Source organism: Hirundo rustica, chromosome 3 (genome assembly GCF_015227805.2).
Source record: "Hirundo rustica isolate bHirRus1 chromosome 3, bHirRus1.pri.v3, whole genome shotgun sequence".
In the NCBI taxonomy this organism is placed as follows: domain Eukaryota; kingdom Metazoa; phylum Chordata; class Aves; order Passeriformes; family Hirundinidae; genus Hirundo; species Hirundo rustica.
The window spans coordinates 51,790,984-51,818,710 of NC_053452.1; the positions used below are offsets into that span (position 1 = coordinate 51,790,984).

A 27,727-nucleotide genomic window follows, 5' to 3' on the forward strand; every position below is an offset into this window, starting at 1 on the left:
GAAGAGCCAACAAGGCTGAAGGCCCCTGTGCTGTCAGGTATGCAGGACGGGCACAAAAGCAGGAGTTGCTGCTCCCGATGGCATTTTCCTAGACAGATGCACTTCGGGAATCCATCGTCTACAGACCAGGGCATAAAGGACAATCAAGCTTAGATTCCCTTGATATTTATTATTCTTGGTAGGCCTCCCAAAAGACATACCAGTATCACAAAGAAAGACTCTTGATGCTAGCAAGATGTTTCAGGCAGGATGAGGAAATACCTGTTGAAAGAGTACTGCTAGGGCACTCTACGGGAACTAATAGATGACATGAGATCTGGTTTATCCAAAGAAGGAGCAGTCCTACCAACAAGAGTAACAGACAGTGACTTTTGAGAAAGGCATTTCAGTTTATTGTCAAGACATTTTCTTCCCTCTTTTCTCAGCAAGTCTTTTAGATAATGTCTAACATGGACTTTCAGTTCAAAGACGTCACAATTTCCCAGATGCTTCTGATCATTTGAGAGAACAAGTTTGTGGCACAGAAAGTAATTTTTTAGATTCTTTGTTCCCAAAATCCAACATGGCTCCACATGAGGTTGTCATATCATTCAAGAAACTCATCCCATGAATTTGATGACTAATTTGTTGTAGTCAGTCCTGGACTTCAAAGCAGCACTTCAAAAAAACCTTTTATGTTACACAGCCTGCTTGCCTTGGGTTGTACTTAACAGTCTAAAACCAGAGTACTGCTTCTGGTTTTTTAAACTCAGAAATAACCTATCAACTACTTGCCATGTTTCCACATGCTACAATATTAAATTCTGATAAATTTTGCAAGAAAATGCACTGGTAAATGGAGAAACGTGGCTTAATGTTCTGTGTTGGAATAAATAAAGGGCTGTCTCTTGATTACATTGAGGTATGCTTTTTTCCCCTGTGTATCACATCACAAGAAACATTTCTGTTTAAGTTTGTTTGATCTTTGCCCCAGAAGATCCAAGTGTGGATGTGTATGGGAATATGCCAACCTCATTTGGGATCACCAGTGGGCTGATACTGTCTATTCATGGCTTGCAAATGGACTTAAGCTACCTTAGACCCAAACTTGGACTTCTGTGCAACTGCATGACCCCTGCTCACAGCCACATGCTCCCTGTGCAGCCATCTTCCTTAGGATCTCCTTTCTTAAATGTACTTTCGTTTTGTATCAGGACTCTATAAAAAAGTAAATACATTAAAATCTTATCATTCCCTAGACTGTGACTGCTGAACTTTCTGCATAAACCTGGGCTTTGCCTTTTAAGTCCTTTTAACTACACTGCAGCTCCCAGTTGGCACAGCAAGTTGCAAAATCACCATTTCCAGGCAGCAGTCTACAGCATCCTGATTAAGGCAAAAAGAATGGGACCATCTTTTACTAAGGTAGCTTCTCAACTGCTGATGCTGCACTAGGCACTGAATTCTCATGTCATTGTAATGCTCTTTCACCTGTTTTAAACTGACCTAGAAATCAGCGTTTTCCCCCAAATTTTACTCCCAAAGGCAGGAATTTCTGTGTCCATTTTCTACAACCTAGTGTGAAGACTGTTATAAACAGCCTGGAAAAAGTAAACTGAAGAGATATGTTACTTTTAAAGAAGACATTAGTGTACTACCAAGATGCACATGAACAACATTCATCTTCAGATAGGAGAAAGTTCATTTAGTTTCTTGTATTTCTTGTTGCAGGATTTAATCTTGTGGTGTTTTGGATTTTTTTTTTGGTTTTTGGAGGTTTTTGTTTTGTTTTCATGCTTTACACATTTTTCCCTCACAAATTAGTTTTTACCATCTAAACACAGAACTTAAATTTTAACTGTTTTTTTTCCAGAGGTAGTGAAAATGCTGAAACTTCTGCTACCTCATGCGTCCTGACAGATTTTTTTTTTTTTTTTCCCCTTCAGTAGCTAACAAATCTGGTTTTATACTGAAGGCTGGTGCACAAATAGACCAGTGCACTACAGACAGAAGCAACTCAGGTACATTGGGATTGGACTTTCTTCTCTATATACCTCCTCACATGCTTTACACATTTGGATTCACTATTAAGAGACAATTTCCAACTAAAAATCAATTCCATTTTCCATTAGCACTGATGGGAGAAACATTGATTGGCGTTTAAAAGGTTGGCCGCACATTATGTGAAAGAACCCAACTGAAGCTAAACTTGCAATGTAAAATGTACCCAATGTTCTGCTGGGAAAGCACTATCAAAGCTTTTACCCAGTTTTACAGGATAATATATGACATAGCACATCTTTATCAAACATTTCTCTATTTTACTCTGTTTAGTGTTTATTAATTCACACCAGTATAGCCACAATGACAATCCAGCACTGAGTAGTTGCAAGATTTTAATGCTGCACTCTGATTTAAGTTGATAACACCCCTTTAGAACCAACAAAGTTATCAATTTTGCCAGAAGACTCTTCTAGTCTTAACCATGCAAGAAATCATTTCTGAAAGTTATTCAGAAAATTAAGTATAAGGGGGGAACTCAGAAAGCTACCAAGGGCATTATAAAGCTATTGTGTTCCCTTTTTTAAGTACTGAAGTTATTTTCAATAAAACAGGTGATTCTTCATTGCCACTGTAAGTTATATAACACTTTGTTTTACACTTTTAATTCTCTCCTATAAAAGCAAACAATGCATCATTTTGAATCACTCAAATGTACTGTGACAATGGTTTTGTTTGAACAGTGACTGCAGCTATAAATGACTTTTCCAGACCTTTGTGGTATCCAAAGAATACCTAACAAGGTCTATTTGCTTGCAGTACTATTAACACATTCATCCCTGTGCTGCATGCATGAGTGGCCCCTCTTTGCTTCAGGAAGTGACTGAAGGTTTAGCAAGTTATCCCAATGCAGGTGCCTGGAGACCTGTATCCAGTCCATTGGAACCGGTGGATGCAGAGTTGTTGGTAAAAATTAGACAAGATCAATCTGAGCTTTGATCTTTCCAATCTCCTTTACTCTTTCCAGACTTCAGGCACGGTGGTTCTATAGAACCCTCCCAAGAGTTGTGCTTGAGCCACCTACCCAGTGTTGCCTGAGGTCTCTTAGAGCAGTCCGCACTTCAGCCTACTGCTTCTCTAAGCTCCCCAAATCTTGCTCATTTTCCTCTTCTAAATTATTAAGGGTTTTGCTGTTGTGGTGGATTTTTTGTTGTTGTTGTTTTTTGTTTGGTTGGGTTTTTTTGTTTTGTTTTGTTTTCCATGTTTGACTGACTTTGGCCTCCTACACCCTTTGAATTAGGACAAAACACATGGGCTAGAACTTTTCTTCCTCCGTGCTGTGACTACTCCATTGCTCCTTCGACTTTTTCTCTCTTCTGTACTTGCTGAAACTTCTTTATCGCCTAGAATCTGCGCTAGCCTGCCCACCCCATACCTAAATCTGTGCATTCACTGTACTTCTCAGTCGTCTCCTTGCTTCAGCTTTTCTGCCAGTGTCTTCTTTCAGGCCAAGCCTTATGCAGGAATCAACATCCCAGTCGTGGTTTCTCAAAATCCTGTCTTCATCAAATCCACTTCTTTCCAAACTCTTTTAACTGATATCCAGTAGCCTTCCAAACCTTCTCTCACCAAGCTATTGCTCCTTGCATAACCTCCATCATTTCAATTAAGGTAATAAATTCTCCTTTCCAGTATACAAACAGCAGCGAAGGCTTGCAAATACCCCAGAGCCCTGTGAATGTATTAACAGAGTAACTGGAGGGCTCTCATTCACAGGGTTATTGGGGCTGCCTACATCTGACAGCAGAACTCTTAACATAAAGGAATGAAACATGAAATGAGTTAATATAGGGCAGAATTTAGAAAAAGACTGAAGCTGAAAACCATTCCCAGTAAAATGGAAACCAGAAATTAATCTCACATCTAGCTTCAATATTCTAGTTTTAGAGGCAAGCTGTAGACCAGCTGTAAACTCCAAACAAGCCCTGTGACAGTATGATGCATTAAGCATCAGGATGACAAGTCTGCTTTTTTCCTCCAGCACAGCCAAGTTTGCATATGTGTCCTCCTCTCCTTCTGCTCTGGATGTCTTTAGCAGAGGTTTGCTAAATTTAATCTACAGTTATAGACCAATAAAACCTCAGACGCAAAACCTCCCTACGGAGAAACCTTATTGTCGAAGAAAGTAACTTTGAAGTTTTAAGTGTGACAAAATAATTAACCAGCTCTGCCTGTGGGGAGATGACAGGTGACACCTTTGTAAGAAAGTTACATCAGCTAACTAAGTAAATGGTATAAGCACCATTAAACATATTTCAGCACACTTAAGGTATTTCACTACACCTTGTACTGTGTAAAATGTAGTCACGTAACAACATCAGTAGGGCTGCATAAACGCTGCATTCTGCATGTTAGCCAAAGCCTGAGCTTCAGCCCAAGTTCACCAGATGTGAACTTCCAAGCATCAAGAGGAGGAGCATCAAGTCTACCTGTGGCCAGAGAGGAAATTCAGCCTGTCCTACACTCAAGTTTAATCTCACCTACCTGCACTGACAAGGTCGTGTGCATTTAAGGCAGGCTTTTCCAAAGGGCTCCTCACAAAGCCCGTAAAAATAACTGGCACAGCATCAGCTGGCCATCACTGAGGAACAAGCTGGGAATGCTCCCTGCTACAGGCACTTGATGCAAAAGGCTGCAAATGGCTGCAGAAGCTGCAGGCACCAGAGCTACAATTTTTCCCAGTGCATCCATTTTTCACATAGATGATTTTCTCATCTGTAAAGAATAAAACGAAGCCTGAGTATTATTTATTACACATCATCCTGTCAGGATGGTGGTATGTGGACTGGCTAGCATTGAGCGTGGCTTTCAGAGGGACAGTACCTGCTGTGGAAAGGACTTGGTCTTTTCATGTTTCATGCTGTCAGCTGTGTGAGACAGACCAAAGCAACATCTGCAAGATGTTTAGCGCAAAACATTCTGCCACTGCTATCTCTTTGCAACAGAATGTAGTTCAGATCAGTATTAGTAATATCTGAAACAATCTACTTTATCCAATTAGGTTTTATTTTCATTTTAAAAAATCCAATGGTTGTTTCAATATAGTTAGCATATAAAAATGGTGGGAAGTTTGCTGCACACCAGTGAATCCCACCCTTTTTCCACTGAATGCAGCTGGATTCAACTTGGCCATTTTACTTCTCACTCACTCTGCTTATAATCTGGTTCTCCAAGAATTTTAGTTTCCTGGGACAGGTTGCAAGTAGGAGAGAAGTAGTAGAAAAACTCAAACAACACTGGAAAAATCTTAAGATTATTTAAATTTTTTAGTCTCAGACCTGAGATACCAAAATGGGATGGATGTGTGAGTACACTTTAGTTGTCTCTAAAGTGAATTAGTAAATTTTGCAATGAAAACAGGATATTAGTAGCTGGATGCATGCATTATGGCATTCTGTGGGTTGCCATACGCTGTGGGACACATCTTTTGAAGGAGATTTTAATCAACTCAAAAGACAATATGGCAACTGGCAGGCTTTTCTTTATTGAAGCAAAGTCACAGCATTTTCAGCACTATTCCCTTCTTGTGAAGGGAAGAGTTAAATGAAGGCCCCTGAAATTTACATAACTAACAAGGATAGGATTGAAGAAAGAGATTACAAGCATATTTCTCTAAAATAAATAATCTACAAAGAGTGCTTTTTCTTCTTAAAAGCAATCTAAAAATGTAAAAATTCTACAGTAAGAGATCAAAAGATATTTTAACAACTTTCAATATTTACAAACAATACAAAAATTGCGCATGCCATCAAATGATGCAAAATTCTTATTAAAAATTAAAAGCGTCATTCCTACCAAGAACCAAAAACTCCAGCCAATATTTCAGTTTTAATTAATGGTCTTCTTTACAATTGGAAAACCGTTAAATGTTCTTATTATCTGTAAAATATACAATAAAAACGAACCTCACTAAATTATTAAGGTTAAAAAAGAAGAGCAATACTGCAGGCAAATCAGAAAGGAAAGTAACTGTAACTTATTCTTTGGTAACCAAAAGTTAGCAAGTATCTGTATTTCAAGTGATGAAAAGTAATAGTCTCCCCGTCTTGACAAATGAAAGACAGATTTCCGGCAAAACACAACTCCCAAGTTTCAGCTTTGAAAGACGGGCTCCACCTACAGCTTTGTAGTGCAAGTCGAATTTCTCTAATTCAGAAACACAACTGTCCTGGTTCTGGCCAGGACAGGGTTCATTTTTTGCAGTAGCCAGGAGGGGCTGTGGCCGGGACAGAGGTAATTCTACACCACCTCACAACACTGCTAGGGACAAGGAAGTGGGGCAGCAGGTCAGACATTACCAGGGTCTGCGTGGTGAGCAGTCAGTCACCCGTGAGCCATTCACCTCTTCCGTGCGCACTCTACGTACTGTTGCTGTTACTGTTCACTTTCTTACTTCATTGTTATTTCCAGTAGATTTTTCTTTTATCAGCCTCCAACCTTCACCTTTTGTGCCTCCAATTTTCCTCTCCAGCCATCCGCAGAGGTAAGAGGAGAGGGGAGTGAGTGAGCAGTACACGTGAGCAGTACACAGTTTGGAGTGTTTCCGTGGGAGCACTAAATTTGGGAATACTGTTCCTAAACCATGACAGTAACCCTTCCAAATTCTGGCAGCACACTGCTTCATTCATCTCCCACTTTCCTCATGTCTGCTTGCACCCTCTGCACACATCCAGCTGTTCTAGTTCTCTAAGGGAATACTCCAGCCAAGGAAGCAATTCACCTGGAAATGTGTGTTTCACCAAGTGAATGTGTGTGGCTGCACAGCAGCTAGTAGTGTGTTATAAAACCAGCTCCCTTTTCCACCTTAACTACACAGTTCATTTTCCATCAGGAAAAAGAATTACAAGTACAGTACCCTGGACCAATCCATAACCTGGTGAGCTCATTGCTCGAGCAGGACACATTTCATTGAACGCTGGGCCATACCCTACTAAGGAGCCACGGAACTCCAGCACCAACCATGCTACCTTCTCTCAGAGGTGAACGGGCCTCATTGTGCCTCCCTCTGCTTCATGAATGCACTACACTGCATCACCACAATGCTTTTGAACCAAATGTCCAGCCTATACCAGAGGAGCCTTCCCATTTCAGGCTTATTCCTAATTTTTGCTTGCACAATTGCAGTCTCAAGGAAAAGAAAAACTTCACACCCCTACAGACTCTGAGAAAACTTCCCCACCCCACCCCACCCCACAAGAGGACTTCTAAGGCTTTACACAAAAAATTCAACTGTTAACTTTCTTCAAGCCACAGACCACTCATTCAAAGCAAGTGCTTCCCACCCCAACCCAACCATGCAGAACCACTGTCACTTTAGCATTTAAACATACACATGCAGTTCGTGGAATAAATGCTCAGAAAAGTAACCTTGTCCTGGTCTGGGCTTTCTTCTGGAATCTAGTCCCTGTGATTTTCTAGACTAATATCCAAAGCCGTTTGTCACACTGCCTTTTAACTTTCTTCAGCTGAAGAGTTTAGATACTTCCTTGAAGCACCTGGTTGAGTCATTAAGTCTACATGAGCTGGATCCAAGGTCTCCTTGCAGCCTGCCTCCTCAGCATACGGAAAGTCATTCATGTCCATTTCATCACTGTTAAACATATCAAGCTGCCCCTCGTGCTGCTGTTCCAAAGTCCTCCGGACCCTGCCCTCGGACTGTTCCACCACCTCCCCATCTCCTTCACTAATGACAGTCATGGGGCTGCTCTGGATGCGGTTGCGGACGTTGTACTTGCTGCTGGCAGCAGACGGCGGCGTCCGTGACCGGCCATACCTCATGCCAGAGAAGGACATGCTCCTTGGCATCAGGCCCTCGCTCTTGGCCCACTCTTCCTGGGCCCGTTTGCTCTTGCTGGGTGAGCAGCTGGCAGAACCGTCAGAAAGGTCAGGGGAGGCGTCCGTCTTTGTCCGGTGGAACCGCGGGTCCGTGTTCTTCAACATCTCTGCTGCGGACATACGGGAACTGGTGTCACAGCGACTCCCTTTCTTCAGCAGCAGGGCTTTGAAGTTGTCATTGCTGGTGCTGCTCTTGCGAACGCTTCTCTGAATAGATCCAGCTTGTTTGAGAGTAGCTAAATTTGGGGAAGCACCAGTGGGAGTTACGGGGGGCGACGGAGAATGGTTGCGGGTACGGTCGTCTTCAGAATCTTTACGGCCAAGGACTTTCCTTTTGGATCTGAGTTTGAAACAAACACACAAAAAAAAGAGGATGACGCAAAAATGAAACTTTTTACCTCCTCTAATTAAATTCAGATTAGAGAGATGACAATGACTTAAGCTAAAGCAGAGACAGGGAAAAGGGAGAAGTGATCTAAATCTAAAGCATGAGTAAGAACACCACCAGAACTGTACAGGCACTAATGCAGGTATTGGAGGTATAAGGTAAGTTTATTACTCTTTTTCTGCAAATCTGGAACAATTAAACTACTAAAACTGGCAATACTGATGTTCAAAACACTGTAGCCAATTTAGTCAATCAGGTTTTCTGGAGTCAGTATTCAACTGCTTAGGTGAATGTGCTGTAAAGATTTATACTCCATGCTGTTTCTCTGTTAAATTGGGGTCTTGATTCAGAATTTGTCATCTAGAGTATATGGGTTGTTTTGTTTAATTTTACTATTTCATTTGACACTCTCTGGAGAATTAGAGGTGTAGTTCAGTGCACTTTCCTTCAGAAAAAAAAGACAGAGCAATGCACTGCTGCTGAAGATGGAGAAAAGGGAGCCACATGCAACAATTCTGGATTAAATGATTAAAAAAAGCCCCTCCCTAATGCAAATATTAAATAAATAGAGAAGAAACTTTTCCAGCTCCCCTCAAGATGCACAGACGAAATTCACAGTTATGCTGGTGCTCTGTTATTGCAACTTTCAACTAAATGAAGGAGAGACCAACTTCCTGACAAGAAAGTTATCTTTCCAAATGGAAGAGCAGAGTGTTTGTCTATTTAAATGTGAAGTGCAGGGACGACACAAAAAGAAAAATTAAGAGATAACCATGGAACTGGGAATATGTGGAAACTGGACTTTTATTGCCTGATTTTCACATTACTAGAAATCTTTAAAAAATGTACATGCCTGGAATCTGTAGCACAGCTGCTTTGTTTCTTTGCTGACTGAGCGAGAATTAATTAGAAAAGATTGTATAAAGCCTAATTTTAAATATGGTGTTTTGGCAGAAGTTTAAAACAAGTCAACAGACGTCTCAGAGATATAAAATTATCATGCTATAAAAACTCCATATTAATTTTTATCAAGCATGTGTTCAATCCAGACCATTCCCCTTGTAAAACAGATTTCTACTTAACGTGATCTTTAGCTTTACTTTCTTAAAAGCCTTGAGATTTTGCCAAGGCAAGCTCAAATGTGTTCATGCATTGCAGCCTATTAATAATTAAGAAACCCCTGAAAATAAAGAAGCAGGATCCATCAGCTGAGTAGGTTGGCAACAACAGACATTGCTATCGGCTGTGCCAAGACTTTGGAGCGATCCTGTCTCTCCTAAGTGGTGAAGTTTATGCATAGCTCACTTGTGATACTCCCACAGGCGGCTGTACCAGCTGTTATTTTCAGCAGCTGCTAGCTGCCTCCACCTGTCCTTCTGGGGTAAGAATGTAATGCCAATGTCCATTCAGCCTGAGGATGAATGGACATCAGAAGACAGCAAAGGGACAAAATGATGACTTCAGGAGCAGCCAATGTAGGAACCTCATCTACATATAACTGTGCATTCATTAGTGCTCTAGGCAGCAGATGATTTTGGTGCTTGGATGCTCTGCAAGTCTGTACATGAACATGTGCTTGCATTTGTTACATGGAAAAGATTTTCCTTCATTAGGGTTTTGGCTGCCTATGGGTATCTTTAAACACTGCAATGCTGGGATTGTATTGTTACCAAACCCCAAATTAAATTGAAAAAAAAAAATCAGTTGCAAAGATCTGCAGGGAAAGACTTTGTTATCCTAGTCTGGAGTGATCTGGTTAAGACTGAGAATGCAATGCAGAACAGTCAGTTTGCTGTCAGCACCTAGCCAGCTTTTCTTAGTATGTATGAATTATGGAAGAAACTTGACATTAAGAACCAAATTTGGTTTTGGTGGCTTTTCAGACACAGATAAGATATATGTTCAAACAAAACTATGACTTAAAACTTCTGACTGTTCTTCCTGTCCTTAATGCATGCACCGCTAAATCTCTTGTCTTGCTCCAAAGAATGTATTCAAGAGCGCCAATTACTGAAGTACTATATCTTAGAAACAGGGGGGGAAATCCAAAACCTTTTTTATTAATTAGCAACCAAGGAAGAAAGTGGTTCAAGTCCAAAGCCAGCAAAAGCAAGGTCATAATAAAAAAAACGTGTCATGCGGTTCTAAGTATGTCACATCCAGTTCCATTGTCCATTTCCCCACAAACTCATGAATAACAGGTATGTGCATACACACAGAAATCCACTCTCTGTCTGCATACATAAAGCAGACTGGCTACAGGCCAGAATATCTCATTCTAAAGCCAGATTTGACACATTTCTAGAGAGCGCCATGCAACATGAATGCAACAGACCATTTTCAGAACGGCTCATACAGGCCAAGTTCTAAGGGGTAACAGCAAATTATAAAAGTCAGTATCATACATATGTAAGTTCTGTAATGTCTGGAAAGGACTTGTTTCAAAAATGAAAAAGAAAAAAAAAGAAAAAAAAAAGGCATTTGCATCCAAAATGCTGCAGCCTCCCAGCCGCTCTCTTCCCGTCCCTCATTCCCGATGCACAGGTGTGCAAACTGATGGAACACCTGGATAATCCCCCGCTCCCTGGCAGGGAGGGGTCTCCGCTGCGGTTTGCAGTGCGCGGCGCAGCCACGCGATGGCGCTGGCGCCACGCCCGGCGCGGCCCGGGGCGGCTCCGGCCGCGGTCCGGGAGCGCCGCTCCAAGCGAACCCCGACTCCCTGCCCTGCCTTTGGGCGCTCCTTGGGGCTTTCTCGGCTTTCCTTCTTTTTGAGCGCCTCACGGGAACAGCGCATTAATCTAGCTGCCATTCGAGATGATTCTACTTTCAAGGGAAATGAGTAATGTCATTGATAATAGAGCCAGTATCGTACATTTCATTCATGAACCAGTTGGACACAAAACACCCGACCTCAGGCTGGATTATGGCAAACTATAATCCAGCGTTTGCCATATGTTTTGCCATATGACTGACATGTTGTGTTACTTGCCAGTTTCAGCCACGCTTGCCATGAAGCATTAGCGTTGAGCCTCTGTCCCAAACTGCACCATATAAGCAGCGAAGAGAGTAAAAAGAGATGGAGAAGAACGAGAATGAAAACAAAAAGATACACAGAAAAAGCAACAGTAGAGTTAATACGGCAGATCGAGAACAGTACAATAAATACTACATGTAACTTGATATTTTAAAGGGCAAGGTACTTATAATATAATCTACATCCATTTAATCTGGTTGATTTTAGTTCAGAATGGATTAAATATGTTTATAAAACAACAAAGTGCAAGTTCTTTTCCTCATCTTTTTCAGATACAGCTTTAGTAGAAAGTTGATAAATGCATGCTTTCTGTTAAAGCCATGACTGTTTTAACTGGGTGATTTATGAAACAATGTTAAATTTATTTCTTAGAGACCTACCGGACCTGACAGTACAGGAAGGGCAGTTTCTGCAGTACCTGTGAATGGCTGCAAAAAGATCCTCAGTAGTCCTTGGTCTTGCTGGTGTTGCCACTCCGTCCGTCTCTTCCCCATAAGTACTGCTTGGCAGGAATGAACTACTGGCTGTGTCTGATTCAAACACCTCCACTATGCAAAGAGAACGAACACCATAGTCAGTCTCAGGCACATTGTCCTGAAACCAGCCCTTGCTGCCTCCAAGGAGAAGCATCCGATGGACTGAGTGCAGCGCTGTCATTATTGTGATTTCAGATCAATGCTTGCTTAGGGAGCTGCAGTGCATAAATTAAATGCCTGTGCTTGCTCACACGTAACAGGCAGAGAACAGTAATGACAGAAAATCTGTAAGATTTCCACTAAAATGCAAAACCAGTATTAACAAATTAACTGTTTTCATAGCATGCTTTAATACTAGCACGATTAAATAAAGCATCATTTTCTTTCTGTGTCTGCAACAATGAGAAGCCAGAAAGTAATTGCATGAAATGTCAAAGTATTAATCAGATTGCTGCAACTTTCTTTTTTTGTTTCAGTTGTAGCAATCACAAGAGGTTCTGCCCTCAACAGAATGCCACCTCAGTGCTAGGATACTTATTCTCACTCCCCACCTTTTTCAAAATAGCTACTGCTGCATCTGAATTAGTCAGAGAAAAGAGACTCACCACTTTCGTTCTCTTGAGATAGGTGCCCGTCAGTGTTACTGCCACTGTCTTGGCTGCTGCCTGAACTGCTTCCTTCATCAAAAGCAGACTGCTCCTCCTGCCTGGGTTCTTCTTGAACTGGTGATGCAGCAGGCTGTACCACAAAGGCATTCGCTCCCACTGTCTCAGAGAAGGTGAATCCAGCAGCTCCTCCCTCAGGAACCAGGCTGCCAGAGTCCATCTCGCTAGAACCGAGTCCATCTGTAAGGCAATTTCTCGCCTCCTCAGAGTGTGCAAGCACAGCGTCTCTCTTAGTCGGGCTTCTGGCAATATCACTCACTTCAGCTGCTTTCTCCACTGTAAGGTCTAACTGTGGAGGTGGTACCAGAAGGAACAGTTTGGGTTTCTTTGAAATAGGAGGTGGTTTCTTGCTTGGCAATACAACCTGAGTCTTGTCAGGAGATGCTGGTGACCCCTGAAGTGACATGCCGGAAGGGAGGTCCTCATTCTGCACTGAGGACTCAGGTGTGCTGTCAGTGGCCGACCCCAGAGCATCAGCTTCAGAAAATTTCAGACCTACTGCACTCACAGGCTTTTGATCACTGTCAAATACAGGTGTGTCATCAGAGAGAAGGAGAGGAGAGCCCCGAGACAGTGTTTGAACTGCATTTTTAAATGATGTGCCTTGAGTTTTCATTTCCTCATCGCCTAAGCTGGTACTGAGTTTTAGTGAGAGAGATGGCTTTAGCAAAGACTGTGATGATGAATTTGCAGTACCCTTTTCCTGAGAAGTGTTTTCAGAAGCAGATTCAGTTGATGGTTCGCCTTCTGTTGATTTTTTCACAGATCTCAACTGCACCATTTGCAGTGCTTTGGTGGTTACTAATGGCATCACAGGTCTTGATGAATCTTGCTTGTTGAGTGGCTGTTTCACTGGACTGTAGCAAGAATCCTCCTGGTTTCGTTTCTTAAAAGAGTACTGTGGGTATATTGTTACACCTTTTGTTATTTTGGGATCAAGTGGTGGTGCTGGTGGTGGGACAGCTAAGGGGCAAGAAGGAGGAGCAGGGGAAGAGAATGAACTGATGGAGGCTTCTTGTGGAAACCACGGGACAGTCTGAGCAAAGGTAGAATTTACATTGGCTTCTGGTGGAGGAGGGGGGAATGTGGGAGAGGCTGACAATGGTGACAGATCTGTGACTTCTGCTGGAGGAGGAGGAGGAGGAGGAGAAAGTTCAGAGCAATGCAGAGATGCTGGAAGAGGAGGTGGTGGAGGAGGTGCAGTAGAATCCACAGGAGGGCTCAGGGCAGAGTCCAGTTTCTTCACACTCACACTCCCTTCAGTAGATGTATTTGAAGAAAGAGAAGTAGATGACGAAGACATGGAGACTGAGGACAGAAGAGAGGACTTCCTTTCAGGCACTTTAGGCTTCAGCTTGGATTTCCCATTTCCTGATGATGCAGACTTTACAAGTACAGGCACTGGAGTAAGTGCAGTGGGTGTATTGGACTGGCTGGAGTACCCACTCGATGGCGATGTGACTCGGTGGGATTTCTCCGGAGAAGCATTCTTTGGTTTGGCCAGCCCGCTGGGCACTTGTGGCACAGAAGCCCTTGAGCCATCACTGAAGTGGCTGATGCTGTAATCACTGAGAGCAGATGATGTACTGGCAGAATGGGTGACTGGAGATTTCACCTGGTCATCTGCCACTGCAGCATAGTCGCTGTAGTAACCCCACTGGTCAGCATACTCCGACTTTATGCTGCTTGTTTCACTCTGGGAGGGAGTGACCGTGCAGATGGAGTAAAGGTTTGGAGCAGTGGTGGACATCATGCTGCTGCTCGCACTGACCGAGCTTTGGCTGCGGGAACGCAACACCCAGGGATCCTCATAATCACTGCAGGGGCTCTGGGAAGGGGAGCTGCCATTTTTGCACTTGAGATTCAGCTGCAGAGAATGCTGGAGGGTGGCAATGAGGGTTTCATCAAGTACCTGTCCATTGGATTGGGCTTTTTTCTTAGGCATCCTTCTGAGTGAGTCTGTTCTGGATGGCGGTAAAGGCGGCTTCTTTGCCTTTTTTAGTGAGATGTTTCTTGCAAGAGATTTGTCACCTTGGCCTGAGGGGTCATCCGGATGTTTCTTCTCCTTTCCTTCAAAGACATTTACCACACTGTCTCTAGGGTTCTCAAAACCATTAGTACTGCTGCATGGCATGTCTGACTTCAGTCCAGAGTCCATATGCATGGAGCCGAAATAGCCATCGTGGTCCACAGAATACAGGGAGGTAGAATCGTCCCTGACCGATGTCCTCTCCAGGCTGCTGCTGCTGAGGTTGCTGCCGGGCGTGGCACAGCCTGGTGTGGTACAAACCACCTTGTGTGAAGGGGTCTCGCTGTTTTCTGAAGACTTGTACAACCAATGCTCCGCACTGCTCACTGCTGCCTGCGCTCGCTCCCCAGAATAGCTGGATTCGCTCCGACCATCGCTGTCCTGGGAAGGGCTTGCTAAAGCAGCAGTGCTCCGACAGCTGTAGCTCATGCTCTGAGACCCAGCCTCTGCATTCCCAGGAGTGCTCAGAGAGACGGCAGAGTCACCAAGAGAAAGCATCATGACAGTGTTAGACGGGATAGTATCTGAAGTCTGTGAGTGACGCGTGGAGCTACTCTCACTCCAGTTACCACTTGAAGAGTGGTGATCTTCTTTCCCACTTATTGCACTGCTGGTAGCAGGATTGTCTCTTGGATTTGGAAAGGCAGTGGAGCTGGAAATTTTACTATCCAATGACCCAACACTCTGGGCAGCGTGAATAAGGATAACTTCCGAGGAGGATGACAGTGTTGCATTGGGTATGATGCTCGTTGAGTAAGTGGCGTGAGGAGAGACCACACATGCTGGGCTTGAGGACTTCTCGCTATCACAGCTTCTCACCTCTTGGGACTTAGGCCTCGACAGGGTCCCCATCGTGGGATTATTCCTCAGATGCACAACACTATCATCCACTTGCAATTTACTTATCTGATGGGGTAAAGTGCCAGCAATGTCTTCTGTCTGCCTCGACATCATGCTCTGTGTCTGATCTAGGGACTGCAGAGACACTCTCGCACCAACCCGAGGCAAGCTGTGAAAACCTATGTCGTTATTTTGGCGAGAAGCAAATATAACTGCAGCAGAATCACTCATCACTGACATGTTTCCAGATGAGCTGGAGAACTGAGACATCTGGGCTGCAATGCCTTGTCCCTTCTGTGCCCGTATTCTTCTCATTGAAGGGGGCACAACTTTAACTTCCTCCGTCTGGCAGCTGGTGTCCTTGGTTTCAGAGCGCTGCATGGCAGAGCGGTAGCTGTCTAGTCTCCCTAGCGTGGAACAGTGATCTGGGACATACATTGAATGCCCTCGGAAATCACCTTGGCCAGTACCAACTGCTGGAGTCAAAATAAAATAATTATTTCTTGAAGCGCAAATTCACATTTATCTTCTTACTAATTTAAAAAAAACCAGCCACCCAGCAAACTGCTCCATCCCCATGCTCCTGCAGCCTATGACTTCTGAAGAGTCTGCAACAATGGATTTTGCAGAGGCATCATCTGTTTTCTGCATTTCTCTTCCCTTTTTCCTTATTACCAGGAACCTTCTGCTTACAGAATCGTCTGCGTTCCTGCTGCACAATCGACACAAGCAATCCTCTGTTTATGACATGGTAATAATTTCCATAGTAATCAGTTGTGTCAGAAACCAAGTAGTACTGTTTGACTTCCAGTAGGCAACGCAGCAGGAACAGACAAAAGCCTGAGAAACGTGAAGTGTGTTCCCATGCTAATGCCTCATGCAATAAAGAAAAGGGGAAGGAAATCTGGAGACTAATATGAATAAAAGGACCCGCTTTTTACAAGCATTACACTTCAGAAAAAAATAATTTCAGTCAACACAGATCGCTCTCCCAGTCCTGCAGTCTGTCTGAAAGAATGCTAACACATGGAAACATGCATTGTTTTACCACAAATAATACATATCCTATAACAGCATTCATATTATTATCCAACACTGCTAAGAAAACCATTAGATAATGTTTCTCCATACAAATACTTTCTATTTATCATAAAGGAAAAACTCTAAGAATTGGGGGGGGGGGGGGAAGGAAACCAGCTGGTATTGATGATTGTCTCATCCCTGGCACCATCAGGAAAAAAAAAATAAAAAAAAATAACCACTTTTTCTAAAAGAAGGAATAATCATGTATTGGTGTAACTCCCCCCACACCCAACTTTGAAGACAATGGAATTTCAGTTCTAGCTCAAAATATAGTTATCGATAGAAAGGATTATTCTCGGGCTCTTTTTAATTTAGTTTTATTGGTAGCCGCCTTTTAAAATCGCAAACCAGAGGACTGCTTTAAAATTAGTCTATGGGAGGCTGTTGCATTTGAATTCAGTTGCACTGCTGTATAAATAGCAAGAGAGAGGCAGGCATGATGCTGGAGATGCTGTTAAGGATGCTACACATATGTCACCGTGGGGGAATAATGGTTATTTCAAGCCTCTGCCTTAGCGAGTCTCAGGAGCAATGAAGTAGCATGCCTGAAAGGAATGTTCTCCTTTCATATTTACTATATGAAACTGTGTTGGGAGGATAGGTACTCTCATCATGCAGCTTTAAACACCACTTAAAGGACATTTAATCATCCTGATTCTTGGCAGGCAGAAGAGGCATTTAGGGTAAGGAAAAGAGGGCTCTGAAAAGGCTGCAGTTAAAGCAGCACACACAAAAAAGATTGCTTACTTCTTTTCCTCAGGCATGTAAGTAGTCTTTCAGCAGCTTGAAGCCTAGTTAGCTTGCTTTGTGTAAATTCTCTTGCTTTCATAAAAATGCAGCCTCTTTCTGCTTCTGGTAGAGGTTTGCTGCAAAGCTAGATACTCAGATGCTGGCAAATGTCTTGGATAATCTAATACAAGATACTGTCAGAACAGATGGACTACTGCAGCCAACCAAGAAAGGGATTTGCATATTCTGTATACAGTTATTAAAAACTGTACAGTAAGAAGAATAATCTTCCTTTCCAGGTATATTTTTTCTAAGGAATCAGTGCACCTCTTTGGTTAAGACAGAGAAAAATACTGAGATAAACATTACAAATGTTTCTGGACCCATGGCATCACCGATTTTAACTGCTGGTCCATTAAAAATATCTGGTAACAAAAATCCGCATGCCAAGATATGTAAATAACCAAAGAGATGGCGTATTTTTCTTCTTCTGGCACTGTGAAACACACATACGCACACACACGTGCAGATGAGACAAAAGGATGCTGCTGGTGGACAATGAAGCTGTCAGCACTACAGCAAGTATCTAATACTGTCACATACTGACCTGTGGCTGAGAGCACTTCATTTCAGTACGTGGTATGTCTGTATTGTATTCACAGAGGAAGCTAAATGCACCCTCTTTCACAGGCAGTGAAGATAGGGTGTTTCATGTCTGCTCAAAATGTTACTGCTAGAGAAGGCAAATGGCAAAGTGGACCAGTTCCGGACTTGCCAGCCTCACCTTCTCCTTCCAAAACAAGGAGTGTTAGAACACATTTATTGGGACATACTGTTCATGGTAAATACACAGCGATGTCTGAAAAAGAAAATTAATGGCACTGAATAAAAGAGGCCACTGAATAAAGAAGGCCAGTGATGGCTATACCAAAATGCCTGGCACAGCAGCTCCTGCCCCCTCCCTTGGCATAAACACACCAAGAGAACCTGGGGACTGCGGGCTGCCCGAGCCAGAGCAGTGCCAGACCAGCACATTAACAAGAGGGCAGCATCAACTGAGAACCAGTGCTTACCCTGGGTTTGTTACTAGAATAGATGTACCTGTGGTCCAAACAAATAAGCTCTGGGAAACTGCATGAACTGACTCAACAGCAGTAAACATTCACAACCTGAATACTGCAGGAAAACCCATCAGGGCAACTCTTTGCACTGGTGTGAGGCCTTTTGTAGTTAGAATTATTCACTGCCCAAATAAACACAGGATTATGAAGAGCGAGACAGCCCAGCTTCAGAAATATAAACTATGGGGCTACATCCCTCAATCGTTCTATGGGATACGGTCAGGGAAGGAATTTTGCATTGGTCTTACTATTACAGGAACATAACTTTGAGGTTTTAAAGATTTTTTTTTTTTAGAAATGCAGCACATTCTGAAACTCTTTCAGCTTTGGTTTTGGCTTTACATCTATGCATAATTTCATGCAAAGCTGTGAGGATTTACTCCTTTAATAGTTCTGTTTTCTGAAGAGGGACAACAGAAATCTGCAGGACAAACGGTTCAAAAAAATCAACCAGAGGAACCTTTAAGACTCAGGTATACTGGTAAAATGCTGATGTGTTTATAATTTTGGTGAAATTCAGAGGAGGGTAGCAAGGAGTATTTTATTTGAAATTTACAAATGCACTGTAAAACCCTCAATCACTTCCTGAGTAATACTGGAAAGTAAGGATTTTCAAACCCTCTTAAAATCTTTGTTGGTACTGAAGCTAGAAGAGAATCCCTTTCTAGGGGACAGCACAAACCTCTGACAGCTACACTGATAATGCTAGGTTGTCAGAAAACACCTACTTAAATAGCAGTCAGAAGATAGACGGTATCTGCAATACCAAAATCCTTGAACAGATTCAGATCTTTTAAACAATTCCATGTGTAATGTTAGCAGACAGCAGCAAAAAATGTTGCAGAACCAGACATCAGATTACAGATGCTGAACATTATGAAGTCAGAAGTAGCTGACTGGGTGCATGATAAATGTGGCTGAAAGTAACAATTGTCCTGTCTGCCTTTTGTATTATCCTGAGTCTGGCAGCACTGCAGTTAGTGCTGTGTCCACCACAGGGGACCTGTATCTATGCTCTTCTCTCCTTTATTACCCTACTATGCTGAAAATCTCTCTGAAGGCAAATGCTCTTCGCTATTGCACGTATTTAGTGCAGGCTCCAGCAGCAAGTAAAGAACACCCACTCTGTGGACTCTGGCAGTCACTGGTGCTGCTTATTAGAGAGGACAGGGATTGAGAATGACAAATCTGGAATTTAATGGGGAAGAAAGCGTGTCTGTATATAATCCCCGGGGCCAGGTACTAGCTTCTAGCAGCCCCCCTGTGACTCCAGCTGATGTGGTGGCCCATCACAGCAGCTCGTGATAGAGAACCACATGAAAGGTCCTCAGCATTGAAATGAGCATGGAAAACTGAGGGTTTGAAAAGATAAACAGCATGTGTGTTAGTGTCACAAAGCACATGCTCGTCTCAAATGAGAACAAAGAAGCAGTCTCTCTTACCTTCCGACAAACCATTTCTAGTGTAAGCACTTGTCTCTTATGCCACAGGCACATTCCTAAGGTATGTTGCTCTCACTGCCTCCTCATGCCCCACCTAGCAATCCTTCTGCAAACTTGGGTAAACTGGCTAAGTCACTGTGCAGGCATCACAATTTAGCGTTACAAAAAATCCCCAGAGATTCTTGATCTCTTTTACCCCAGCACTTACAAACTGAGTGATTTTAACAATCAGTCTACAAGAAACAGACAAGTACATTGGGCTTATGGCAATTTTAAGGAATTTTCACTGTGCTCCATGAAGCATCTGTAATCTCTCAGAGGGGAAAAAAAATATTGCAGTGAATCCTGTGAAACTTTTCAGTACTGCCAGCTAAAAAATATTCTGAATACTTGCACATATCTCTGCCACCCTGAGAGGGAGAATTTGATGTATTGGGAATTCAAGTTTTCTCGATTCTGTTAATTTCTCAACCTAACAGCCTCTGGCGAAGTTTATATTCTTGGCTTCTGTGTTCTTCATCCTCCCACTATCAAAAAGCAGATAATACCTGCTTCCTAACACCTGATCTATAGACGGATAGTGCTGGAAATATACAAGGGTAAAAAACTACAGGTATAAACCCAGTAGTAGTAAAATGGCACAATAACTCTGAAACAGAGATATGCTCTCCAAAGACTGCTAAATTTGTAAATAGAAGCAGGTACAGGATTACTTGGCTGGAACAGCTGGGTATTTGTGTGGTATTTCTGTAAGATCAGTGGGTATCTGGGACTCTTCTTACCCATGGGACCAGTAACTCGAATTATTGCTAGCCCTGGAACGACCTAATTGGAGGAGAGTATCAATTAAGAGGCATTTTTAATAGAACAGCTGCATTTCCAGAGATCAGAACGACTTATGTGCCCACATGCTGCTGATATGGAATTGCTTCCTCTCAGGCATGTCAAAAGAGAGTTTCAACAGTCCCAAATGATACCTGAGACACCAACTGGTACCACCAGGGGTCTGAGCTGCACAGCAAGAAAGCAATGAAGGCCTGACAGTTGAGGTGTCAGTCATTCCCATCCCCATCACCTACACGAGATCCTACAGGTGGGAGTGAGCTACTGAGTAAGTGAGGTAGAAAAATAAGCTGAAAAAACTCTGTGAGGTCATTCTGACCCTTAGGTCAAGAAGGGGAAAAGAAAGTACATGGGGCAAAAAAATCACTGAGCCAAAAAGACTGTGGATTGCATCTGTAAGATGGAAAAAAAGGATTTAAATAATACAAAGGAAGTACACACAATGCATAAAATTAGATGACTTTTTTTGGAAACCAAGGGGACAGAAACTTGCTGTTGGAATTAAAAACCCCCATCAAAATGCCTGTCAGAAGAAGGAGGAATCAAATGGTGGAAAAGTTGAAGACATTCTCCTCTACCCTGTTTTGGTGGAATATGTTTATTAGGAACTGTGGTGGAACTGATAGTCAGGTCTGAGACCCTGCAAGACAGGGAGGGAGTCTGGGACACCAGAAGCTGCCCACTGGTGTCTGGAACTACACTGGTGCAGAGCTCTGGAGAAACACTCACACCAGGTAACTTGGAACCTCCACAAAGAAGGGACCATGGAAAGGTGGAAAGCATTTTGCTGCCTTTACTTCATCTGGAGAGCTGAAACGTGTGACGGGAGCTGACGATAACCAAGAGCCAAGAAACAAGCAAGGCCAGCGACAGGTTCTTCCAGGAAGGTGTTCATCTCTACCAAACTTCTGTTTGGGAATCATCTTCTCTGAGAGGGGAATACAGGTTTGCATATAAGGTACCATGTGAAGAAGACATCTAGAGACAATGGATAATGGCAACACAGAGCAGAGAAACCAAGAGCACTTGAAGTGAAAACTCAAAGTTTCTTGCTCTTTCTGCAGTTTTTGACCCAACACGGACTCCCATTAAATAGGTAGGTATTATTTACATTCTGTAAGACAAGGAAGGTAATTCAGAAGTATGCAGAACTAATTTTTTTTCATTGCTGTGTTTGGCAGAGAGAAGAATGCTTTGCCTTCTGCTGTCACTTTGGTGTCACTCTGCTAAATAGTACTGAGAGGGTGCTGCAGTTAAAGAAGAACTTCAAAAAGTAACTGCCATCTCTGGACTGGTAGACACCTCACATTCTTACTGTGTCTCAGAATCCCATCTATCACGTTGCATTTTACTCATGCAGAATATTTTATGCAGAATTTTCCAGTCTACACAGAGAGACTGGTTCATTGCTGGAAGACACCTGTGAAAACACAACAGCATTTCAATGCTAAAAAGCAGGAATGTTTAAAGATACTTTGAGCACATGCGTGCAGTTAATGTTTCCTTTCAGCATGTCTGGCTAAGTTCTATGAGGGTACCGCATCTGCTGAGCTCAGGCCAGCAGCCAGTGGAAGCTTTCTCTTCTGCTTGGTCTCTTCTGTTCCAAAGGACCCAAAGCAGCCAGGGGAGAACCCCAGCAGCTTGGCCTGACAAATGTTCTTCCAGGCTCTCTCACAAGAAATGAAAATAGTCCAAGCCTGGCTGAAGCTTTGAGGTTCTCTCAAGTTTCTGCTTCCTTCTGAAGGATAAACAAGAGGTTACAAGAATCTGCTGTATATGTTGGTTATCTAGCCCGCATGCAGAAACTCTGGTGTACCAAGGGATTTTAATCTCTGTGTAAATATTATAGACATTCACAGCGATGCTTTAGGGGAGAAACAAAGAGATTTATTCAGCTGAAACCACAGGGAGAATGTCAATAGGCATAATGCAATTGCTTGATTTGGAGTTTAGTCCATCCGGATACTTGTTCCATCAAATGAACTGTGGAATGTTTTAAAACAACTCGTGGTTTGTTTTGGGACAGTGTAAGAGAAATAGGGAACGGACTGCTACAGAAATATTTGGGGAGTGACAGGGGAGAAAAGGCAGAAAGAGCACTCAACAGGGATAGGGGAGACTTGCAGTTATTCCCAGGATTCCCAGCAGCCTGGTGACTATGCTGCAGCACGTCTGGTTTCCCCAGGTACTAAGATGAAGACACTATCACTCTTTTCAAATGCACCCTTGTATCTCGTGATGGAAACCAACCAATACACTAAGAGGATGCCATCACAGAGTTCTCCTGCCATACAATTTGCTCCCTGGAAGAGATACAACCACCACAGAAGCAACACAGAGCTCCTCAGACAACTTCTGCTGTAGGGCAGATGGCTGAAGCCCTATGTGCCTGCAGGTCAGGGAACCATCCAGAGAGCTCCTACAGTGGGATACTGCCAGCCCACAACTTAAAATAGAAGCCAAAGAAAACCTTCCAACAGCGCAATATGAAACGTGCTCAGCGCAGAGATGAAAGTCAAGGTAAAAAACTTGTCACCCATAGTGAACAGATTGGCAAAAGTCATAAACTTCTTTTAAGGAATTAATTGAAGAATTCTTTTTAGGATAGATGCCAACTGCATTCTCAATTTAATCCACCAAATAAAACTATAGTTGATGTTTCCAAGCATGAAACATCTTTTTGAAGTGGTCACAGGTGTAATCTCTACATTTTGCAAATGCTTTCTTGAGGCAGAGGATTCCCATGGCAGGGCACTGTTCCATTACAGATGCTGAAGGAGCACAGTTCCACTCACAAACTTCTCTACATGTAATTGTCTGTTTCTTGGCTTTCTCCATGCCTGACCCTCTAGCTCATTTCAAACCCACCCAGACAAGCTATAGATTTTTCCTTCTGTTTCTGAAAAATCTAGAAAAATAAGCAAGAACTGAAAACGTAATTGAAAAATAAATAGATGTAACATGCAAGGTAGTAAAACTTACAGAAATCATCAATATATGAGATGATTTCACATGAAAAGCACCAGAATTAAGTTCTACCAGACTATTTTAAAACATATTCTTCCTCTGCTGGGGGAAAAAAAAAAAGTGTGTGGGGGTATACTTTTGTCTGTGAAGTTATAATCTGGGAAAAATTGAAATAATTTTTTAAAAAACAAACTAGAATAACACAATTTGAATGAACGAATTCTGCAAAGTGTCTGAAAGGTATGCCAAAATTCAGATTGCTTCATCACCTTTGAATTCACATCTACTAAAAAGTGTATAGGAGGATTGCCTGAGATAGTGTAAATATGACCTGTTCAGTCATATTTACACGATCTCAGGCAGTCCTCCTTCTTAATAAACCCAACTTACCTGAGTTTATTAGCTATTCCATATATTCTAAAGGAAAACTACCTTTCCTTTAGAATATATGGAAGAGCTAATAAACCCAGGTAAGTTACTGTCTATCAAATAACACTGATACTTAAGGGATTCCCAAAACTGAACTGGAAAATAGGTTTTTCATTCTTGATGCAATCCTCATCAGCTTCAGGAAGGCATCCATGAATTGATTTACTCCACAAATCATTACTCACAAGCCAATACACCTGCCCACTTTATTTTTTCTTTGGTGAACATCCTGGAGAAGATGACCAAATCTGAAGGAAAGCAATAAAGTCCAGAAACCTTACATCCCTGCAGAGTTTCACTGTACCAGTATACCGTTTTCAAAATACCCTGTTCCCTTTAACAGATGGAAGTCAACAGATTAAAGGTCCCAACTTCCCAATGCAAGAGGTGGCAAGGAGGCACACACGTTATTCGGAACTGAAATAGGCTATCAGACTGTATTTGGTTTCATGAGCACTGGTAATGTTATTAATAATGATAATTATTAATGTAATGAGTAATGATAAGCAGTGACAATGAACAGTGGATGGAATACAGTTCTGATGAGCCGTACCTAGCTCCTTTTGTAAGTTGTCAGGGATTCCTGTAATAGTCTTTCTCCTTTTGACTTTCTTCGGCCGTCTTACCACCGTGTCTGTGTAAATTAGAGACCGCCGAATGCTGGCTTGGCGGTCGAAATTCTCCCCTAATACATGGTAGAACAAGCAAAGCAACATTACTTCCAAGCACACTGGCATCATGCATTTTCTTCCACTAGTTTTGTTGTAGAAATGGAAAAAAAGGCATTAATAAATAGTGTTAAGCTTGGTCCTACAATGAAGGTTTACACTGAAAGAAGATACAGCACACTGTCACAGTAAGGCTTTAAACACAAATATCCATCAAACAGTACTGCGTGTTTTAAAAGGAATTTTGAATTCCTGAGCCCAGTTTGTATTTGGTAAGAGCAGCTCTAATTCCACAAGCAAAGAGAATCCTTGCTTTAATTTGGCCCTTCATAGGTTTTTCTGCGGTTTTGTTAATTTATTTTTAAGTAATGAGCTGCAGAAAAAGCAAATCTGCTCATGAAAATGAAAGATCACAATGGTTTAATGCAAGAACAGACATTGCTATTGGCAACAGCTATTACGATGCCTTTGCACAGCTCCATCATTAACTGGCACGAGGCCCTTCTTTTTAATTCCAAGTTGCTCTGAACCTGTCAAGTGCACCACATTTCTGGTGTTGAACTTAAAACACGAATACAAATAAGAACTACGGAGCATGCAAAGATCAAGCTGATCTCATGGACTCATAAATATTTCAGGGTGAAAGCTGCTTGAAACTGAAACTTTACAGACGATTATAAAAATATACAATGGCAAGAGTTAAAAAAAAATGTGTAAGTGCACTTTGCCAGACAAAGCCTTATGATGACCATGTGCTGTATCATAATGGGACCCAGAAGAACCACTATCATAAAGCAGCTTTTCTTTAGGAATTCACTTTTGTTTAGAGGTTTATAATTTGGCCATTTCACTAGAAGTAAGACAAAGATTGCCCTCCAGATCATAAGCTAATTCCCTGTCACTTCTAAAAATTAACAGCTACCCCCTGTAGCTCACATGTAGGTTGCTTTTTTAGACATTTAAGCATTTTAAAGCACTGCTCAATGTCCTTTAGATGACCCATTTAAAACTTAAAGGCAGAAAAACCTTGATATACATTTTACATGTTTTTTTTAATTGCACCTTTTTTTTTTTTTTGAAAACAGATGACCAAATTATTTACCTCTAAAAAGTGATCAATGCACGGTAACTCATACATCATAAAAATTACCCCTGTCTGACTGCACATCAGTATGATGTGTGTCATGCGAGTAGCAGAGAATACCTCATTACCTCTATAACAGTTAAAGATACAGTCATATATTAAAAGTATGGCATGTGGGCTTGTGAAAATGCATGGAAAAACTGTAGCATTTTCAGTCACCATGTTGTAAATATAAAGACTCTGACTCTGTTTGACCGTAGCCTTGACCACAGGCCGCACTTCTGCTCAGTGGAATCCTTGCAGCTACAAAATGCCAGTTTCATCCAACTTTTGGATTGACTGAAATCAGATTAAGAGAGGAGGGGAAGCCCGTGGAACTATAAAACTGACAGCTATGGACTCCACTGGCTTAGTAGAAGTCCTGAAATATTGAGACAGACTATCCACTGTCTCAGGTAGCACTACTATTAGGATGTTAGGCCCCATATGGGGCAGAAGTCAGGACATTAGGTTATCTTGTCCTGCAGGACGATAAAAATAATTCTAGCTGCATTATACAAATTCAACGGATTTGAAGGAGAAAGTTTTGCATCTCTGAACACAGCTTTATCCACTCAAAGGCCAACACTCATGCCTGAGATGGTGAGTGGCAAGAAAATTGTAATGCAGCTTTAAATAAAGCCTTGGAATAAAACACAAATGGTAAGGAGAGGGTGCAAACAAGGAGAGAGTCTTTTACATGAAGCCTCAGACAGCACAAACAGGATGGCCACAGGAAATATTACTGTGTCAACTGATGCACAGTAGCTTGTTCCGAATGAGCTACCCAAAAGCTAACTCAACCAATCCATCTTTAATGGTTTTTTGAGAAAGGCCACTATGCAAATCTGCAGAATTTCAAAATAGCAGCTTCAGTGAAATCCAACAAGCAAAATCAGAATGTCTCAGTCTTTTTTCTTTCTTCACTGCCATATTTTTCATTTTAGAAAGTATCGATGTCAATGGTGAGTATATTTTACAGATTTAAGAATACTTTTCTCCCTCTCGTACAGGTTTGTAATAAATCATCCAGATATTCCTTATACACTTTACTCAGTTTCCTTGGATTCACAGAAAATATTTAAGTATGCACTTAAATCTCACTGAAGTCAGTCAAGCCAGACTCAAGCAAATGCTTAAATATTTTGCAGGATCCAGCCTGGCACTGATCACCTCCACCATTACCAGACTCCTCCATCTGGAAAGAAAGTTAGTTCCGGAAAACCCGTGAGAACAGACACCATTATATATACATATATATCTTTTAACCCATAGGATACGTAAATGCAAAGACTAGCCACCACTGAAAAATTCAGTCCAACCCCTTCCACAGCAAAGCTCAGCCCAGGCACTCTAAGACCGAAACTGCTTCCAAATCTGGATGTCTAGCCAGCAGCTTGTCAGCCTAATGCAATGCCCCTACACCTTCAGGCTAATCAACAGATTTTTATGACTACTGTATTAGTTGCAATCTGTTCACCAAAGAGCCCTGAAAGCTGAACTCACGGAGCCTTTATTGCACAGCCACGTGAGAGGCCTTTGTAGCAGAATCATCATTAATGCACTGCTGAAAACGTTATCAATGGCCAGCAGCCTCTTCAGAGGTTAACCTTTTATTTCATGCCAGGAGAAGTAAAATGGAAGTTTTTTGACCTCTCTTCTGGGAGAGTAAGAAAAGGACTGTGTGAAGGAAAAAGCCAAACCAAAACAGAAATCCTCAATGGTTTCCTCCGTGTTATGTTGAACAAACGGCACCGGATTTCTTGTCAGCTTTTTCCTGCCTCGTGCAGTAACATAAGGAACTTCACAAAATAAAATTACTCGGTGTGTGGGAGAGCAGAGGAGGGGAGCAGATTGTGACTTTTTAAAGAGGAACAAGGACAGCAGCTTTTTCTGTATGTTGTGTGTGGCTTACATGCTTGCCTTGTTTCACAGCAGCAATACAATTTCAAGGGAACGGGAACGGTGGGTCCTGGAGACCAGATCACATGGTGCAACAGCAGTCTTCCGTTAAT

The 27,727-nt window shown here is 42.2% G+C and overlaps 1 protein-coding gene across 10 annotated transcripts in view; it reads right to left on the reverse strand.

Annotated features, from left to right (window-relative positions):
- Positions 1–365: 365 nt before the first annotated feature.
- The window catches only part of NHSL1 (NHS like 1), a 179,712-nt gene continuing 152,350 nt past the window's right edge, over positions 366–27,727 (reverse strand). For 5 of the 10 annotated variants that reach the window (XM_040058448.2, XM_040058449.2, XM_040058456.2 and 2 more), the window contains exons 5-8: positions 24,475–24,606; positions 12,379–15,783; positions 11,716–11,845; positions 366–8,215 (exon numbers count right to left, since the gene is read on the reverse strand). In XM_040058448.2, the coding sequence (XP_039914382.2) occupies positions 7,492–8,215; positions 11,716–11,845; positions 12,379–15,783; positions 24,475–24,606 (4,391 nt within the window). In that variant the 3' untranslated portion in view covers positions 366–7,491. Of the gene's footprint in view, positions 8,216–11,252; positions 11,305–11,715; positions 11,846–12,378; positions 15,784–24,474; positions 24,607–27,727 lie in introns of all 10 variants that reach the window. The other 5 variants (XM_058419792.1, XM_040058452.2, XM_058419794.1 and 2 more) reach the window with 4 other exon arrangements.